The sequence below is a fragment of the Drosophila innubila genome, assembly GCF_004354385.1.
Source record: "Drosophila innubila isolate TH190305 chromosome 3R unlocalized genomic scaffold, UK_Dinn_1.0 2_E_3R, whole genome shotgun sequence".
NCBI classification, from domain to species: domain Eukaryota; kingdom Metazoa; phylum Arthropoda; class Insecta; order Diptera; family Drosophilidae; genus Drosophila; species Drosophila innubila.
This window is the reverse complement of record NW_022995380.1, coordinates 10585461-10605288: the sequence shown is the minus strand read 5'-3', so window position 1 is coordinate 10605288 and position 19828 is coordinate 10585461. Positions and strand designations below refer to the sequence as shown.

The 19828-nt window shown below is 38.6% G+C and overlaps 7 protein-coding genes across 10 annotated transcripts; 4 read left to right on the top strand and 3 right to left on the bottom strand.

Annotated features, from left to right (window-relative positions):
• Positions 1-113: 113 nt before the first annotated feature.
• On the top strand, positions 114-2335 carry LOC117789821 (box A-binding factor). 3 transcript variants are annotated; one of them, XM_034628966.1, is made up of 2 exons: positions 114-420; positions 577-2335. In XM_034628966.1, the coding sequence occupies exon 2, from the start codon at positions 780-782 to the stop codon at positions 2088-2090; it is 1311 nt and encodes a 436-aa protein (XP_034484857.1). In that variant the 5' UTR covers positions 114-420; positions 577-779; the 3' UTR covers positions 2091-2335. The 3 variants fall into 3 exon arrangements, with proteins under 3 accessions (XP_034484857.1, XP_034484855.1, XP_034484856.1); XM_034628964.1 differs by having other exon boundaries at positions 559-2335; XM_034628965.1 differs by lacking the exon at positions 114-420 and adding an exon at positions 435-501 and having other exon boundaries at positions 559-2335.
• Positions 2336-2398: 63 nt separating this feature from the next.
• LOC117789824 lies at positions 2399-3272 on the top strand. The gene is made up of 2 exons (XM_034628968.1): positions 2399-2732; positions 2785-3272. Exons 1-2 carry the CDS (start codon positions 2422-2424, stop codon positions 2921-2923), a joined length of 450 nt encoding a protein of 149 aa, XP_034484859.1. The 5' UTR covers positions 2399-2421; the 3' UTR covers positions 2924-3272.
• On the top strand, positions 2993-6138 carry LOC117789820 (ADAM 17-like protease). 2 transcript variants are annotated; one of them, XM_034628962.1, is made up of 9 exons: positions 3008-3226; positions 3292-3531; positions 3590-4005; positions 4067-4261; positions 4386-4524; positions 4713-4948; positions 5010-5679; positions 5744-5906; positions 5962-6138. In XM_034628962.1, the coding sequence occupies exons 1-9, from the start codon at positions 3148-3150 to the stop codon at positions 6002-6004; spliced, it is 2181 nt and encodes a 726-aa protein (XP_034484853.1). In that variant the 5' UTR covers positions 3008-3147; the 3' UTR covers positions 6005-6138. The 2 variants fall into 2 exon arrangements, with proteins under 2 accessions (XP_034484854.1, XP_034484853.1); XM_034628963.1 differs by lacking the exons at positions 4386-4524; positions 5010-5679; positions 5744-5906; positions 5962-6138 and having other exon boundaries at positions 2993-3226; positions 4713-4829.
• Positions 6139-6278: 140 nt separating this feature from the next.
• LOC117789823 (nucleoplasmin-like protein) lies at positions 6279-7384 on the bottom strand. The gene is made up of 4 exons (XM_034628967.1): positions 7232-7384; positions 6962-7107; positions 6619-6786; positions 6279-6552 (listed from the first exon to the last, which is right to left on the bottom strand). Exons 1-4 carry the CDS (start codon positions 7251-7253, stop codon positions 6418-6420), a joined length of 471 nt encoding a protein of 156 aa, XP_034484858.1. The 5' UTR covers positions 7254-7384; the 3' UTR covers positions 6279-6417.
• A 438-nt stretch (positions 7385-7822) lies between these two features.
• On the top strand, positions 7823-14071 carry LOC117792983 (nucleoplasmin-like protein). Its single transcript, XM_034633340.1, has 3 exons — positions 7823-7971; positions 8223-8359; positions 13364-14071. Exons 1-3 carry the CDS (start codon positions 7950-7952, stop codon positions 13658-13660), a joined length of 456 nt encoding a protein of 151 aa, XP_034489231.1. The 5' UTR covers positions 7823-7949; the 3' UTR covers positions 13661-14071.
• On the bottom strand, positions 9096-12814 carry LOC117792981 (sodium-independent sulfate anion transporter). Its single transcript, XM_034633338.1, has 8 exons — positions 12565-12814; positions 11386-11685; positions 10982-11322; positions 10529-10838; positions 10160-10462; positions 9953-10098; positions 9637-9807; positions 9096-9564 (listed from the first exon to the last, which is right to left on the bottom strand). Exons 1-8 carry the CDS (start codon positions 12578-12580, stop codon positions 9292-9294), a joined length of 1860 nt encoding a protein of 619 aa, XP_034489229.1. The 5' UTR covers positions 12581-12814; the 3' UTR covers positions 9096-9291.
• A 22-nt stretch (positions 14072-14093) lies between the features above and the next one.
• LOC117792982 (4-hydroxybutyrate coenzyme A transferase) lies at positions 14094-19230 on the bottom strand. Its single transcript, XM_034633339.1, has 5 exons — positions 18809-19230; positions 15320-15712; positions 14848-15252; positions 14523-14789; positions 14094-14455 (listed from the first exon to the last, which is right to left on the bottom strand). The coding sequence occupies exons 1-5, from the start codon at positions 18984-18986 to the stop codon at positions 14268-14270; spliced, it is 1431 nt and encodes a 476-aa protein (XP_034489230.1). The 5' UTR covers positions 18987-19230; the 3' UTR covers positions 14094-14267.
• Positions 19231-19828: the final 598 nt, after the last annotated feature.

Here is a 19828-nt window from a genome sequence, read left to right as displayed (position 1 = left end):
AGCACTTAGTTGATTATATTTTCGAAAATTACTAGATTATTTACTACGAAAACTATTCGATTGCCAAACACTCGATATACGAACAATACTTAATTAGATACATAAATACTTAACAAGTTGGCAGCTCATTTTAATGGAAGAAGAGTGGGGGGAAGGAAAACAACGCAACTTTTTGCTGTATTAAAAAAAGAAAACAAAAACATTAAAATTAAGTTTTAATTATTAAATTAATCGTTTAACTGAAAATCACACACCTTCTATCCTTAACCAACGGCCCGGCTTATCCATTGATAGCATTATCGAAGTGCGATTGGCGTCAATAATGTAGCAGCTGCTGCTACAACTGTTTTGGAGTAACATAAATTAGTTGGTGCTGCTAGCCAGGCTACTGAGCGGGAGGGAGTCGCGTCGCTGGTGCAGGTAAATGTTTGGATCGCTGTTGGCTATTAAAAACCGCAGCGAGAATACGTGCATGTATTTTGGTGTGCGCGCAATGACAATGTATGTGGGCATGTCATATGTAACATATGTATGTTTGTATAATTGTGCTAATTTCAGTTTGTGTCTCGATTAAAGGGAGCCGCTGCTTCTGCTGCCACTGCCAACAATACAACGGACGATCGACAACTAACTGCAACACTAACAAACAGCATTCACATAGTCAGCGCCTCGTTGAGCTCATTGTTCTGCGACTGTGACTGTGACACCGTTTACCCGTTTATCTTTATCCGTTGCCCGGCAGCAGCCCCAGCCCCAGCACCAGACAGCTGTATCTAAAAATGGAGTGGACTAGAGAGAAGACACTGCTGTTGATCAACGAGTACCGACAGCGACGTGGACTGTGGGACATGACTTGCGACGAATATCGAAAGAAGGATGTAAAACAGCGACTCTTAAATGAAGTTAGTGAGGTGCTTGGTGGTAATATTGCAATACCGGAACTAGAGAAAAAGTTTCACACACTGCGAACGCAGTATCATCGAGAGATAAGTCGTATGAAACGCAAGGAGCCCTATAATTCAAAGTGGTTTGGTTTTAAGAATCTCGTCTTTTTAAGTTCACCTTATGCGTGTCGCTCCACCAAAAGCCGTTTGAAAACGGAGCTACAATTGCAGGATAACACAACAACACAGAAATACGTGTTGGGAGAGGTCTCGACTGGATCGGCTGAAAACAATAATATGAACGAAGAATACATAATAACTCCGCGCAAGTCGCACGTATCAAGCCGGGCTCAAGAGCTGGAGAAACTTATTGAGGAGACGACCAAAGATGTGGATGACATGGATGACGATGAGCCGGGTGTCGAGGATGATGTTGACACAAAGCCCAAACTGAGCAAAGAGATAAGTGGCACGTATGTTCAAATAAACGAGGATGATAATGAGGCTCTAGAGAGCCATACGCATCACCATCAACAGCAGCAGCATCAACAGCAGCATCAGCAGCAACAGCAACCACATCATCAACAATCCATTATGGAACTTCATCACTCCTCAAACACTGTAGAGGCAGTCAGTTTTCAGGCCAACGAAAGTGGCGAGCTTCACTACCAATCAGCGTCATCGTCCGGCAATGCCAGCAGTGGCAACGGCGCCTCTGTGCATGTGGTTCCAACGCGCATTATTAAGATACAAAGGCGTGATACGTCCAATCAAGAGAATGGCTATTTCGAGGACCAATCCGCGCAGCATCAGCTCCATCCACCACCAGCTAAACGAATATATTTTGATCCCAATACTTCGCACAGCACCACAATTCTCTCCACATCCACACTGGCAGCAGCAGCACAAAACGGCAATGGCAGCAATGTGCTGACAACGACAGCCGGTTCCGGCGTAACAGGTGGCACTTTGCGTCTGCCTCGCGTCAATGCCATAGTCAATACGTCACTGTCACCTCCCAAGCCAGCCAGTTCACCGATACCTCCACCGACGCTCGCCACTCATCTACGTGATGAGTTCTCCACGTACGGTGAGTACGTTGCCAATGAGATGCGTGCCATCAATAACCGGGAGGTGCTAATCGCGTTGAAGCACAAAATAAATACTGCCATATTCGAGGCAAATATGGCAGAGCTACAGAAATGAAATTGGATTAATTAAATGTACTGCAAAGTAATCAATATAAACTAAAGTTTTTAGCAAGAATTTAGTCTTAAGTCTCCTGTTCAATTTTCTAAAATCAAATGGTTTTATAATACCCCAGTAATTGTAAAGCTTTTGTTGTAACCAGTTATTAAAATGTGTAAATTTACATAGATTCGCCACTATATGTATGTATGTGTATCGATTTGATTAAATAAGCCAAATATAAAGTTTAGTAGAATCCAAAATTATATGTGTTTACTGTTTCAAGCCTAAGCAGGCCGGATCATAAATAACGAAGTCTTCCCCTTTAATTTTCTAAATTTCGGTAAAAATGATTAAAAATCCAATTTGCGAAACATTTACAAATTTACCTGTGAAATTTGATATTGAAAAACTTGCTGCCGAATTTAAACCAAGAGATAAAAAAGAAAATGTCGAAGCATCGAAATCTCCCCAAGATTTTCTTAATACTCCCGACAATAACTGGGTAGTGTTGCCAATGTTTAGCAATTACTTGGATCACTTGAAGCCATATCTATCTTGTCGAACCAACAAGTACATGCGATGCCGCTATAGAAAATTCCTTGACAATGTTCCCGATAGCTATGTTTCTGTATCTTTATATGGAGCAAACGTCAGCAAGTATGTTTATTATCTCTTCGATTAACAAACAATTTATTTAATGCCTTTTCAGTCAACCTTATCCAAGAAGAAAGTCTCTAACTGGTCAATTTTATGGTGTTGATTTTAAATTGGCGCCCGTTCCAGCTTCAGCAGATCCCCGTAGTCCATTGGCGACTAGGCCAGCCAAATTAAAACGCCATTCTGGATAGTCAAGGTCGGATGAAATGGTTTCATCACAGAAGAGTTATTTCAAATATCAAATTCGAGATAAACGACATTTAATAATTTAAAAATTACCGCCAAATGACCGATAATTTCTATCGGTTGCAATAAATATCGAACAGATACAGACTGAAAATCAACACAAGATAGGCAACCCTAACAGTGCTCACACGGAAATTTGGCAACACTGTTCGATCAATTGAGACGAAAAATGTTTACAAAATGCATTAATTGTTGTGGCTTAATAATTATTTATGTTCTATTTGCATGCCTTTTGGTCGAAAACTGTGGCAAGTATCAAATTTAGTGTATTTATCATAAAGTTTACGTAAATAACTTAAGTTTTATCCAACAGTTGCACTGAAACGGACACTGCGCCACTACGAAGTTTTCCACAAAGATGATGTTGTACACAGGATTGTCAAGAGGGGTGCTAAACAAAGTAATAATCCATACAACACCATAAAGGAGCTGGAGTTTAAGACTCTGGGCAAGAATTTTCGTCTGATATTACATCCACACCGCGATGTGCTCCACAGCAAGTTTCGAGCTTATGCTGTGGATGCGGATGGAAATGAGACAGTAGTGCACTTGGGTAAGTCGAAATGATTATGAAAATTTAAAATCAGGGCATAATTCTTTCCTTAACACAGATCATGACAATTTTTATACGGGTCGCGTTTTTGGCGAATTGGAATCGTCGGTGCGCGCACACATTGAGGATGGATCCTTGACCATGTCCATTGAACTGCCCGAAGAAACCTACCACATAGAGCCTTCCTGGCGCCATTTACCCACAGCCAAGAAACACACAATGGTGGCCTACAAATCATCCGATGTCAAACTCAATCATAACGAACAAGGTGACGTACCCAAAACCTGCGGATATATTAAAGAAGGCCGCGAGTTGGAAAGCAATGACATTGACCATTTAACACGCGAGAAGCGACAGGCGGATCAATATGAATATACGCCCACTAAAACGCGATGTCCACTCCTGCTGGTCGCCGACTATCGTTTCTTTCAGGAAATGGGCGGTGGCAATACCAAGACAACTATCAATTACCTAGTAAGTAGTTGAAAATACTACATGTTTATCAATATCGATACATATATCTTTATTTCTCCAGATAAGCCTTATTGATCGCGTACATAAAATCTATAACGATACGGTATGGCAGGATCGTTCCGATCAGGAGGGATTCAAAGGCATGGGCTTTGTTATCAAAAAGATTGTTGTACATTCGGAGCCAACACGTCTGCGTGGCGGCGAAGCTCATTATAATATGATTCGGGAAAAATGGGATGTACGCAATTTGCTTGAGGTAAGTCGTTGCTGGCTTGACTGGATATTATCTGTAATGTAAATCTTGTAAACTTCAATTGTTGTACTCCTAAAAAAAAACTGCTAACTGTCTCATCTCTCGCCACTTTTCATGATTAATGTAGGTCTTTTCCCGGGAATACAGCCATAAAGACTTTTGCTTAGCTCATCTTTTTACCGATCTCAAATTCGAAGGTGGCATTTTAGGCTTGGCTTACGTTGGCTCCCCACGCCGCAATTCTGTGGGTGGCATTTGCACACCAGGTTGCTAATCCTCAGATCTAAACAAACATATTTATCATCATCATTTTGGCTTACCTTTATGTTTCCTTAGCTTTGTTTTTGTAGCAGTCGTCGTTTTATTTCTTCTATTGAGTTTTTATAAAAATGGCAATCCATTTATATTATCTGAAAGATCTAATATTGCTTTTTAATTTACTTGTACAACTTAGAATACTTCAAGAACGGCTATACGCTTTATTTAAACTCGGGCCTAAGCAGCTCACGTAATCATTATGGTCAGCGCGTGATCACACGCGAGGCTGACCTGGTAACTGCTCATGAATTTGGACATAACTGGGGATCTGAACATGATCCCGACATACCTGAATGCTCACCCAGTGCCTCGCAAGGTGGCAGCTTTCTCATGTACACATACTCCGTTAGCGGCTATGATGTCAATAACAAGGTAATAGACTGCTGATCATCTTGCCATTTGAATCTATTGACTGTTTTACTTATTTCACTAGAAATTCTCACCATGTTCGCTGCGCTCCATACGCAAAGTGCTGCAGGCCAAGTCTGGTCGTTGCTTCTCAGAGCCAGAGGAATCGTTTTGTGGAAACCTGCGTGTTGAAGGAGACGAGCAATGCGATGCTGGACTGCTGGGCACCGAGGACAATGACTCTTGCTGTGACAAGAACTGCAAGTTGCGCCGCAATCAGGGCGCCATGTGCAGCGACAAGAATTCACCGTGCTGCCAAAACTGTCAGTTCATGCCAGCGGCAATGAAATGCCGCGAAGCACAGTACGCAACCTGTGAGCAGGAGGCACGCTGCACAGGCTCCCACGCCGAGTGCCCGAAATCACCGGCCATGGCAGATGGTACTATTTGCCAGGAACGAGGCCAGTGCCGGAATGGCAAGTGCGTGCCGTACTGTGAGACGCAGGGATTGCAGAGTTGCATGTGCGATATCATTGTGGATGCCTGCAAACGCTGTTGTCGGATGAGCATCAATGAGACTTGTTTCCCAGTGGAGCCGCCAGATGTACTGCCCGACGGCACACCCTGCATAACAGGCTTCTGTAACAAGGGAGTTTGCGAGAAGACCATACAAGACGTTGTCGAACGTTTCTGGGACATTATTGAGGAGATCAATGTGGCGAAGACATTGCGCTTTCTCAAAGACAACATTGTCAGTAAGTAGTCGGTCTAAACTGTTTTATTTCTAGTGGATTAATTGAATGCGTTTGTGTCTCACAGTGGCTGTTGTGATGGTTACCGCTGTCTTTTGGATTCCTGTCAGCTGCGTCATCTCATATTTTGATCGCAAGAAGCTGCGTCACGAGATGAAACAAATTGAATGGAGTCACAAATTGGATCTCATACATCCCAGCGACGAGAGGCGTCGTGTAATACACATACGGTATGGCAGCTTCTATTTGTTATTGTACAAATTCTAATACTGAACTAAATTGCAGCGTTCCACGACAAAAGATCTCGGTAGCGAGAGCTTGTAATTAACATAGAACGCGGTGGCGGCTATTGTTTTATCTTCCGTGAGCATTCTTCTCAAAACTGCCACAATTATTTTATATATTAAGTATAACAATTGAACCACATAACATAATGAATAAAATTCCCAATAATATAGACAATTACACAAAACTATTGGCAACTTGAAGATAACTAATCGAAGTCGATGATTGTCAGATGGAAAAAGTTTAGTTATATTTAGTGATCCTATATCTGCATAACATTTTTGCAGACATTCTATATATTAATTTACCAATTTGTATTTGTTTTGAATTGCTTTTTGTTTATTCATACTTTACCAAAAATATGTTTTGTTTCAGAGTTCTACTGTAAACATTTATGATTGATTTTTTATTCCGCTTTGTTACTTAGTTTACTGGGTGTATTATTGTATTTGTTAATTACTTCTTTTTATTGCTCTTTCCATTTGTCTGTGGCGAAGCTTCCTCGTCAAGCTCCAATTCACTTTCGTCTTCCTCGTCCGAATACTCCTCATACATATGAGCATCATCGTATTCACCCAAGTTCATCTCCGCCTAAGCAAATAAATAAGAAAAGTATAGTCACTATATTGTATCAATAATAAATGAAAGAGAAATTACCTTGCCGTACACATAGACCGGCCCCGTGCCTTGGACAAGCTTAAATGTGACTGAGCCATTGGGAAATTCCACATTTGGATGCAAAGTGCGAGTTTCGCCGACTTTTAAAACGGCAATAGGAATTTTGACTGTCTTCTTCGCGCCTTCTTCGTTCACATTTGTTTCTGCCTGCAAATACAAGAAATTTGTTAAGCCTACTAATTAGATGTCCCCTCTATCTTTTGGCCCGCTAACCCAATCAGCAGTAGCAACAACCAGAACACTATTCGTCGCTGTTTTTCGAATTAAAAAACTAACTACTCATGTACATATGTCATGTTCTATGATATACATATTTACATACCTGCACAACATTGTATTCGCCCGTTTTCGCATCTGGTCCCAGGGAAATCTGTTTGATGATCAACTTGTGTGAGTGCACAACATACTCCTCAGGTATTTCTGGCACATCAAACTGTGCTAAAGGCTCTTTTTCGCTGAGGGTCACACCTGGAAGGAGATAAATGGTTAAGATTGTCGTTGGTACCACAGTTTTGCCGGCGATGTCGTAGTAAATCGGACACTTGCAGTAAGCACTGTCGACTCAAGATTTAACATTGCAACAATGGCTTACCATAAAACGATTCGGACTCCATTTTATATGCTCCAAAAAACACTCTTGTACAGTCAATTAGAAGTTAACGAAAACTTGTACGTTTTTCACACGTGCCCCGTACAATGCCGATAGCAGAAGAGACGAACGAATGCGGCAGAAATGATGCCTAGAAATCATCGATAATTCCGATACTTTTGTAACCGATGATGCGATTAAAATGAAACAAATAGATCAATATTTTCGATGGTCAACTTATTTTGCCGATATTGTCGCCCATCTCTGATAACAATTGAAAATTTAATAACGCAAATAATATAAAATTAATAAATTTTATGTAAATTTTAAATTCAAAATTAAACAAAATAAAGAAAAACATTTTAATGAAGGTTTGAAGTTCGCCAAAATTCAAACAAAAATTTAAAAAATTCTAGCTAAAAAAAAAAATTTTAAAAAGGTACAAAAATTCAGAACACATTTTTTTCGGAAATGTACTTTTTTGAAGTAAAAAAATTAAACCAGATCGGCACTTTTCGTTCACTGAACGAACTTTCTTTGAACTAAATGACATTCAATCACGGATTTAGTTCGTTCGTTCGCTTTAGTAATTAGTTCAATAGAACTTAATCCGAACGATTCGATACAACTCTTTTTTGTAGCTACCATTTTGCAAAAGATTTTGCTCAACACGTGCTCGGCGCTTGATTTTTAAAGTTTCTACGTAAAACAAATAATTATAATGGCAGAAGAATCGTTCTATGGTAAGTACCCATCGTCAACATGCCGCCAATTGTAAATTGAGACATTACAATTAGATACAAGTAGATATATTTGTAATTTGCTGGCTACGTTGCCGGCTGCCGGCATTTTTATTCAAGGTTGCAATTGTGCGACAGTGTACATGTGTATACATACGTACACGCATACATAGAAGAATACATTTTTTGTATATGTAATGTGCACAGATGTGTGAATTTTTTGTTAATCCACAAGTAATTCATATAATTTACAGGCGTCACCCTGACCGCAGAAGACAACAGCGAAACCTGGGATGTTGTCGATGAGGACTACTCACGCGGCCAGAAGCTTGTAATCAAGCAAATATTGCTGGGCGCCGAGGCAAAGGATAATGAGTTCAATGTAGTCGAGGTGAGTACACATGTGTGTGTGTGTGTCCGCGTCTTCTTATTGTTGCCAGGGCATGGACCGGTTTGTATTTTCTGCAAGCACGCGCAACATTCATTGTGGGTTAGGGTAATTTTGTCTGTATCTGCAGTGCGCGCCCTTTGTCTGATAGCTTTGCTGGTGTTTCTGTACGCACATTTATGACGTCACAAATGGCCAGCAATGTGCTTTAAATGTGACAAGCTTACTTGTATACTCTGCAAGTTAGCATTTTCCTTATTATATGTACTCCCACCTAATGGGTTCCAGTAAATCAAGCAACTTTTTTAAACAAAATAAAAATTCAAAAATTTTACTTAATAAAATATAAATTTTTTTAAAATTAAGTTTATAATATAGTTGAAGGGTTAGGACTTTTTTTTATACAGTTGCTTATGAATATTAGAACAAGCTAAAATATATGTATACAATTTTAAAATCATTGGGCTAAACTATTAAGCCCATTCGCAAGGAGTTCCATGGACCATGTGACAATGTTTGTAGCAGGCAAAAGGACCTTATATTCCAAAATTGTCATTTTTTTCTTTCTGTCCCTGTTAAAAAAATTCTAAACATAAAATTAATACGAAAATTGTGTTTCGTTTTTATTTTTGTAAAATATTTTTTTAAAAAAGTTTTTGTAAATATATTTTGTTTAAATTTTACTTTACTTTATGTCCGTCGAAACAGTCGACTGTAGCGTTCATGTTTGTAAAATTAAAAGAAAAGTGATTTTTTTTTTGTTAAAACAATTACTTTACTAAAATATACATTTTTGAATGTATTTGTAATTATAAATTACATTTAAAAGAGTTTATACATTTGTACAAAGGATAAATAAATGGTAGTCAAGAAGTCGTACAGGGTTTCTTCAATTCGAGCACTCTCGCCCAAAGCACACTTCTTTAAGCAATACTTTATTGCTGACTTAAGTCGCATGCAGTATGAGAAACGCGTCTGCTTCCGCTTCCGCTCGCACTCCCGATCCCGCTCCCACACCCGATCTCCCTTCCATTGCCGACATGTGGTGCTATCGTTTCGATTAATTCCGTAAAGCTTTTTGTAAACTTGAACATGCTGCGCGCCTTCTTTTGCATGCGGCATACAACGCCTGCTGCTGCCACATTCCAGTTCCAGCAAATGAGATCGCAATGCAGAAGTTTAAGATCTTCTCGTAATGAAACAATGGTCTGCATCGGTACAAGAAGATAATGTTATATATGTCTTGTTGATAGATTGTGGGTAGGTGTCTGATTACTTACATCTGCCACTGTCGCATCAATTGAATTAATCTCGGCGCCTTTAATGACCACCAGAGTAATGCTACTCATGTGCTCCGTCACGTGAGTAACAATTGTTGTTTTCAAATATTCGGCTCCTGTGTAATCCACACTGCCCTTCAGCTCGGCAAGACACAGCTCGATGCCATTGTGCTGTTGAATATGATAAACAAACTTAATTGAATACAAGAAGAAGACAGTCTGTGAGATTGGTTAAAGTATCTCAGAAAACTGCAGAGCTGTACCGAGTTTAGTATAAAACCCTCTCCAAGGTAGTTTCATCCTGATTTTAGCTCACCTTTTGTGTTTCGAGCTGGAACTGTGGCGTCATGCTCTTTTTCAGTATAAAGAGCGCATTGGCCACGACACCCACTAGCATTCCATACTCCAATGACCAGAAAAGACAACTCAGCACCGTGGCCAGAAATGGCAGCATGTCGCGTTCTAGGGAACAGAAAAGTCTCCTTACCAAATGCGTATTAGTGGATATAATAGTTGAACTTACTCTTGGCACGCCAGATTTCGGCTATCTTGTCATACTCCACCATGAATAACATAGCTGATATGATGATCGCAGCCAGTGTCGCCTTGGGTATGTAAGCGAACGTAGGAGTAAGGAAGGCTAGGGTCATCAGGATCAGGATGCCGGTGATGGCACCGCCAAGTGGCGTCTGAACTCCGCTGGCATTGTTAACGGCCGATCGTCCAAAGGATCCGGTAATTGGCATTGACGAGAAAAAGCTGCTAAACACATTGCAAAATCCGAGTGCCACCATCTCCTGTGAGGCATCCACAATCTGTCCCTTGGCTGTAAAATAAGCATGTACTTAAAGTTATAAAACATTGTTAAGCCACACAGCGATTGTTGACGCACAGAATGCTTTTCCAATGGCTACGCTCTCCAATATGCTGAGAAAAGCTATAGACGCGATAGATCCTCCCAATTTCGTGACCATGCCGCTAAAGTCCACAGACTCTCCATCCTCATTCTCAGTGTGGAAAGGCGGTGGACGAAAGGGCGGTAGACCAGCTGTGATTTCACCACTGACCCGGAAGGGCATTTCTTCGGAGTCGCGGCTAAGTAGATAGCACAATAATATGCCCAAGAATACGGCCAAGACATTACGGCACAGTGACAGATATCTGTTCAGTTGGCGGAAGCCACAGTTGAGATCCTTTAGTTTCTGTTGACATTAAAGAATTTTAGTTATTATCTAAATAAAACTAATATTTATAATAATACACAATTTCAATATTACATTCTTTGAACCTCAGTGGATAATTGAAAGAGATTGTCTTACAATTGATGCACTGCATCCTCACTTACCCGCATTAACAGCAGCAGAATGAGAGTGCAACAACCGAGAATTGCATCATTACGACGTGTCTCTTCAATGTGACCAAAAAAGTTTATCCAGGACTTGAGAAATTCATTCGAGTTGCTCGCGATGCCAAAAAGATTGTTAATCTGACCACTGCCCACAGTCATAGCAGCTGCCAATGTGAAACCTGTCGTCACCGGCATCGAAATGAAGCGCATCAGCACGCCCAGATTCATTAATCCCAGCAGCAATATAAGGCAACCAGATAAAAAGCACAGGAGTACTGCAAGGTCCGGATTTCCGTCGATATGTGGATTCACCATCATTGAAATAATAGCTGTGGGTCCTGTAAAAGTTCACCAGATGCTTAAGAGCTCCACTTCTGCTTTCGTTCAAATAGGCTACTCACCCACTGTGATATCCTTGCAGGTGCCAAATAATATGTACATAAAGCTACCCATGAACGATGAGTAGAGACCATAAACTGGCGGCAGACCGGCAACGGCACCATAGGCGATACCCTGTGCCACAGCTGTGAGACCGACAGTTAAGCCCGCCACCATATCGCCAATTAGATACCTGGCCTGGTACTTGGGTAACCATTTGCAAATGGGCAACAATCGCTTGACGGTATCAGTGCTGCAACATTTTCGGGCCTTGGTGCCCATGGCGCCACAGACATTCGGCAGTCGTTCATGATAAAGTTCATCTAAAGGTATCAGACAAAAACGGAAAAATACTTGACACTGATTGAAAGCGGCAAAACAGTTTTAAGATTGGAATCTTATCTAGTTGAAAATAATATTTATATACATATTAAAACATATGTACTTTATTTACTGCTTTACACTTTAGTCACCAGGTATTATCTCAAGTGGTCCAACAAATTGCTTTGAAAGTCTCGTGATGTGTGTACAATGAATCAAAGATCTCTAGTCGTAGATAGACCTCAATATTATCTCAAATACTTTGATTTATTTCAACAGGATTTCTGTAAATTTCCATAGAATCTGGGCAGGTATTTCTCGAGATTCCTAAAGACTTCTTGTTTTTAGATTTCATTTTATTTGTGTATGTTAAATTTAATACAACTTTCGTTTTTTATTTAGTCTGCCGTTATCTATAAGTGGGAGATGATCATTGTGTAAATTCCATTGAAAATTAACAACTTGTGTTTTTTTAAACGACGAATGCGGAGCACTCAAAATTACATTGTATATTAAGATACGATTCTGGATTAAGGCACTAGAAATTGCGGACAGTTTTAGAATAAACAAAATGACTGAAAATTTTTATTGATATTAAAGAGTTTTTATTGTTTTAGCATATGATATCCTTAATGTTTCATATCCTTAATGTTATACCATAACTTAATGAACAGTTTCGGAATAAAATATTTCCATCTGGCAAGTTAATACAAATATTCACTTTAATAACTTAAAGCATGTGCCATTCCTCCTGTTCCGGGTTTTTAGTTTTATTTTAGAAAGTTGTCTAGGTTTTAAGCTAGGTGGGACTTTTTCGAGTAAATTTCTATTTACACTGCACTCGACGTTTATCAAACTAGTATTAAATACTTGAAACGCACCATCATAGTCGCACATATTTGCGAATATTTCTTTGTAAGTACTTTAGATGAATGAAAAAAACTTGAACACTAATTGACACTTGTATTGTTATATTTTTATCTTTTTGCTATATTAGAGTTAGTGTTAACTTGTTGAATGTAGCACGTGGCACTCTGCAAATTAAAAAACTGAATGTAAAACGTAACACTTCCGCAAGCGTAGGACTTAATAAGCCGGTTGACGTTGCCTCTGCGACAGCAGACCGATGAATGGCCCGGGAAGAATTCGTTAGCGCCGTTATTAGTTTGAGTTTACCGTTGTCGTCTGCTCGCTGAGTGCTCTGCTTCCACTTGTGATGCGGGGGAGGTACATACGACAGTAATATGTATTTACTCTGATTAATCGTGCATGTGTATCTGTTTTATAATAGTCGGACATTCCAAACTCCAAATTGAGATCTGATTCGATTTAGATTAAATGCCACTAAACCATTTAAGAATCAGGAATTTAAAACAGTTTTGTGAAGATACAAGTTCATTCAAGTTATTAAATCCTCTTATCACACCTAAATTAAAATCTAGAACAAAACAAAAAGTAGGATTTTTTTTGTACTCATATATTGCTTATCTATTGAACTATTCATTAACGCGCTGAAAATTTGCTAATATTCTTATCAAGGGTATTTTTGAGTAAAGTAATTATATTTATTGCGATTTCGTTTTTTAAAACACTTTATTCGCATTTAGTTAGTAATGGCAAATGATATCAACTATAAACAATACTATAATGTATACATCTTGTATTTTCTCTTCTTCGCAGGTGACCTCACAAAAGGACACTGTACAGATTCCGATTGCCGTGCTGAAGGCTGGTGAGACGCGGGCTGTAAATCCCGATGTGGAGTTCTATGAGACGAAGGTAACATTCAAGCTGATTAAGGGCAGCGGACCGGTCTACATTCACGGGCTAACCATTAAGGATGATGTTGAGGTGGTCGACATGGAGGAGGAGGATGATGAAGACGAGGCCGAGGATGTTGAGATTGAGCATCCAAAGAAGCGAAAGATTGAACAGAATGCCGATGGCAAAAATGCCAAGAACCAGAAGAAGAAGTAAAACATCGAAAAGTTTCTAAGCTATATCTGTAGATTTAAAAAAAAAGTGTTTTAGGCCCTATATACACAATATATAATTACATATTTTACGATGTATAACTTGAAAATGTACTTTTAGTTCCTTTTCTCAGATCCTTAAAAAATGATTCAACAGCAATTCAACAATAATAAATAATGATGATGTACTACTAACTTTTAACTCTTAAGCAATAAGCCAAGTTAACTATCAAACTAGTTGCATTTCCACAATATGCAAGAATATTTGCAACATCTAGGTCAAAGCTAATTGAAGCTCATTAATTGTATATAACAACTTGCGATACAACTTCAATTACAACTAGAACCCCGCCAGACTTCCAATTCACAAAATTGTGGTATGAAAAAATAAATTGTCATCGGTATACAAGAATAATATGTTTTGTTTTTTTTTCGTCTTATATTTTGGTTTTTAATTATCAGCTGTAGGTGTATTTAAATATTTACCGGAATTTCAAAGAATGCATTACAAAATGATAATATCAGCTATGCACATATAAATTGTATCTTTTCTATAGTTTGTTAACGTCTGAGCGCGAATCAAGTTATTGTCAGATTACGGGTGGGGACATTTAATTAGGCGATGGCATAACTCCTAATCTCTCACAGGCGGACTTCTCTAGTGCTTCACGGTGTTTGGGATCGGCAATTTGGATGAGCTCATACATGCGCTGTCGCACATTCTTGCCGAACAGAGAGGCAATGCCATGTTCGGTGACAACATAGTGGACATGGGCACGTGAGGTGACGACACCAGCACCTATAAAAGATTAAATCATTAGAACCTTACACATGAAGTAGAACGAAAGTATTAATCTTTAGCTAACCCGGTTTAAGCATAGGCACAATCTTGCTCTCTCCCTTATTTGTTGTCGACGGCATGGCAATGATGGGCACACCCAAACCATCGAGACCCTCAGCTGCACCACGAATGAAGTCGACCTGACCGCCAAAGCCGGAATAGAAGCGAGTGCCAATCGAATCGGAGCAAACCTGGCCGGTCAAGTCGACCTCAATGCAGCTGTTGATAGCCGTCATGCGAGGTTGTTGCTTCACCACGCTGGTGTTGTTGACGTAGTCAATCGCCAACATTTCTGTAAGAAAAGAAATTTTAATTGGATATTGCTAAATTTGTTTAGTTGTTCAACTAACCAATGAAGGGATTATCGTTGACAAAATCGTACAATGCTTGATCGCCAATAAGGAAAGATCCAACAATGCGTCCCCTGTGCATCGACTTTTTGCTGTTTGTAACGCAGCCCTTCTTGACTAATTCGACAACGCCGTTGGCAAACATCTCAGAGTGAATGCCTAGATCCTTGTGATTGTGGAGAGCTGCTAGCACAGCATCAGGAATGCTGCCAATGCCCATCTGCAGTGTGGCACCATCTTTGACCAAATTCTCGGCAATCAGTTGGCCAATCTTCTTCTCGACCGCGGATATTTCACCAGTTCCATGTTGGGGCAATTTTTCGTTAACCTCAACGGCAAAATCAAAGTGCGATTTGTGAATGATGGAGTCCCCAAAAGTACGCGGCATATGAGGATTGATTTGAGCTATACAGATAGGAATTGAGTTAGCATATTGAAGTACAGATTCTAATCTCAATGGCGATAAACATACCAACGATCTTCTTGGAGTTAAGCAGTCCAGCACGGACACAATCGACGCTGGTTCCGAGCGAGCAGTATCCGTGACGATCTGGTGGCGACACATGAATCAAGGTCACATCGGGCTTGACTATCTTTTTGTAAAAGAGCTGAGGAATTTCATGCAAAAATATGGGTACATTGTCGCCACGTCCCTCGGCGACAGCTTTGCGAACATTGCCGCCCATAAAGAAGGAGTTGGAGCGGAAAATATCCTTGTACTCCGGCTTGCAATATTCGGCAGGTCCTTCGGTATGCATATGACAGACAGTTATATTCTGCAGCTTATTGCACTTGCCGTGCATAGTCATCGCATTCAGGAGCACATTCGGAGTGCCGGCAGCACCCTGTGCAAAAACGGTGTCGCCTGAAATATTGAAAAATATGATATGATATAAACTGATAATTATAATTATGTCGGCTGACTTCTTCTTTAGTCTCTAGTTGAGAACAATGATTGATAATGGTTCTTGTCTCCGCTAAGTGCCATAATTTTATATCAGTTTCAAATATACAACACCGATCCGAACGGAGTTCTTAAAGCACATCAACCCGCCTGCATTATGCCTAAAGATACTTATATACGCTCAATCATCCTACAATAGTGCACGTGCTATATTTTTAGAAATATAGTGTTAAAATTATCATGGCAATGCCAAGAAATTGCATGCCAAATGAATAGGGGGACTAATGCTATACAGTAAGTACACACAGACGATTAAATTAGTATAAACTAAGCATGTCCACACATACTAAGATTATCTATCATGTAAGCGATTGTTTTCAAATGTTAATTACGAGTATGTTAACTTAAACTAATGATTAATTCATTATGCTAATAAGTAAAGAATGTCTTTTAAACTGTACTTGTTATGGCTACTTGACGACGCACAGTGGTGTTAGTTGACTTTTCGCTTTGTAACAAATTATAATCAAGTCAAATATAATATCTATACCCATTTTACATTTCCCTATAGGCTGCGACTCCACTGTGAACTGACGCGAAAAATATATATTTATCGTTATGTATAGATAGGTCAATATCTATTTTTATTGCAGCTTGCCGATGCGGTGGCGTCAATATTCCTAAATCTCATTGCCAGTTGCATATATATTTGATATATGTATCCAAAGTGAGTGTGACATATACACGTATTAGTATGCAACTAAATGCTCTAACTAAATGATCATGATAAGATAATCAAAATGTCATAACTCATCAATGTAATTAGTGTCATTCATCATCAAAGTATTAACAACATTATGTTTATGACTTAACTTAGATTATTAACATATGTAATTGTGTGTGTGTGTAAAGATGAATGTGTGAATGCAAAAGAATGTTATCTGCCAAAAGGTGCCATATAATAATTATAACAATAAAAATATACATAGAAGCGAAATGTTACGCTGAAGATTTGATACCCTTGTATTTCATTTTGACTGATAGCTTCATTTTTGGTATAATCTGGTTAAAAGTAAATTTGGTCAGGATCTATAGAAAAATACATTGAATTTATGCCAATGCTGTAACTTTGCAAATTGTCGAAGCATTAATACCCCCATTCAACTCCAAAGCTTACACACTTTGTTTTTAGTTATTATACACCATATTTCATTATCTACATAAGATGCCTTTATAATTCACAACAAAGAAAAGCAGAACAATGTAAATGAACTCAGTGGTAGAACTAGATTATAGGTATATCGCAAATAATAATAAAGTTCACTAACGAAGAAAATTTTATTCTATTTAGTAAAATTAAAAATATTTTCATTTTATTCACATTCTGTTTTTTTTTACCAGACGATACTAAGTACATTTGTGAGATTATTTGAGATGTCCTACATTTCGTGATTAAGTTTTAATACCCTCTGCAAGATTATAATAAATACTGTGCAAATAAAATGACGTAGATGCTTTATATCGGCGCGTGTTTGAGAATTTGGCTAAAATTAGATGGGGTTGAATCTTCTCAACTTCTATCTACTTTTCTTTTGTTTTCTGTTATTTTGCTATTCGACATCATCACGATGAAGCTCTCAAAGTGCGACTGATTTGTATGTCTGTATGTTTTGTGGGCGGGGTCCATCAACTAGTTTGATTAGTCGAGCATCATATTTTTTTGGGGACTCTTGCGCAACTTACCAATTGAAATTAATTAAATCAATGCTGCATTAGCACCAACAATTTAGCATGTTTTGTTGTCAAATGTTATCAGAATGGTTTGTGCTTTCAACAAATAAAAGCTAATACCACTGTACAGTCGCACACCTCAAAATATTATTGCATAAGGAAAAACAGCATACAAGCATATACTATACATAATGTACAATAACATTTTTATTCTACTGTTGTTATATTATGTAGATAATATACATTAGTATGTCTTATCAGCACAGCTGTCGTCGGCGGGCTTGTTCTATTGCCAGACATGTTTTTTCTGACGCGTCTGTGTAGTAGTTTGTTTGCCTGTGTATGTGTGTGTGAGCGTATGCCGTGCCACTAAGCTAAGCTTCTCACTGTGGCGCAGAGTGCAAAGTACAGTATTATAATATGTATACATACGCTACACATACACATGCACATGTTTATTATTGAACAAAACAATGTGCGTGTTTTTCCATATGAATTACATTTTGAAATAAATACAACAAATACTTGTAAATCCAGCTGCATTAATACTATAAAAAAACAATTGCAACTTGAAAATTGCTTATTAACCTACACTTGTTTGACAGTTAAAGATTAGAATTTACATAAACATATAAGGTGTCCTTTATTTTTTTGCTTTCACGTCAGAGCAATCTTACTACAGTTCGTCAAGTAATTGCAGTGTCATTAAAAAAACAATGATAAATATATAAATAAATAAATATAAAGTCTTTTGACAAAATATAAATTGACATTGCGAATTTTGTTGTTTGTCAAAACAATTACTTGTCATACTGTGCAAATGCATGTTGTCTACGTGTAAATAACTGATAAGCTGATTGATAATCAATTTCTGGGAGTAATCACGCTCAATTGATTTATACTGCCGGCATTTATAGAGCACCCTGTAATTGCCCCACTTGATGTGTGTTTGTGTGTGTAATAGTTTGAATTATATTCGCGTCATTACACGCGCAAACACACATACACACACATACAAATCTGCTTAAACTTTGCATGACTTGTATGTATGTGTGGCGCTTCCCTTCGGTTTCCTCTCCCTTGCTAAGCACGTCATAACCTTAACCTAGTCGCAATTTCATTCTGCTTTTTTCTGCGACGTAGGACTGGGCAGGGGATCAAACAACAGTAGTATAGTGCAAACATTACATAACACCAAATTTTGCGACACAACCGAAATCAACCGAATTCATGAAAATATAATATTTTGACCACAGTCTCAGTCACAGCTGCAATTTCAAGTTACAGTTCACAATAGATTGGTTTTTGATTGGCAAAGATGCTTACCAGATTTAATGCAGCTGACGGCTTCCTCAGCGGACACGATTGAAGGCTCGCGGTCAATTGGATGCGACAGCTCCTTGACGTAGGTGAAGTAATTGTTGTGAGTGGCCGCAGCATTCGCCGACGCAACGGTCAGGAATTTGTTGACTTGGCCCACACGACGCGCCAGTTGCTTGCTCATGATTCTTGTTGTTGTTGTTTATGCGCTATTACACTCAATTTTAATTCACGCTCCCAAGAGAGAAAGGAATGCGGCTAGTTATGAATGCAGTCAATCACTGTTTATCAATCCCGTGTCCAATCAGTCTGTCTGCCCCGTTCCGTTTCTGGCTACGTGCTTTCACTTCAGCGGCGCGTTTAAAACTACCTTGTGTAAAAAGCTTTACCACACTACAAAAGCTCTGAGACGGCAGTACCAAACTTCTGTCATCTGCTTACTTAAGGCCCATTAATTAATTTACATTTTAATTTTTACTACATAATATTTTGAACGCAATAAAATTGAAAATATTTACAATTTTAATAAAAACTATTTTAAGGAAAGCAACATTTTTCTTTTATGACAAATTTGTTTAAATTATGTGTTGGTAAATGTGACATATTCAACGTCGCTGCGCAGCACTGACACATTCATCGTCAACTTATTTTGTAGATATTGTCGCCCATCACTGATAAAAATTGAATATTTAAAAACGCAAATCTCAAAATAAAAATTAATACATTTGATGCAAATTTAAAATTCTAAATTAGACGAAATTAAGGTTAACACTTTAATAACGCTTTGAAGTTCGTCCGCCCTCGGGAAACGAAGTTACGAAATTTAATTCTAACTAAAAAAAAAGATTGAAAAAAGGTTCAAGAATTCAGAACACATTTTTTTTGGGAATGGACTTATTTTTAAAGTAAAAAAAAAACAAACCAGATCGGAAATTTTTACCGGATGGGCAACCCTCGGCTTAAGGACGCCGCGCCGAAAAACATTTTGAATTTGGCTATGGTTGAAAGTTGCAACTGAAGACTTGA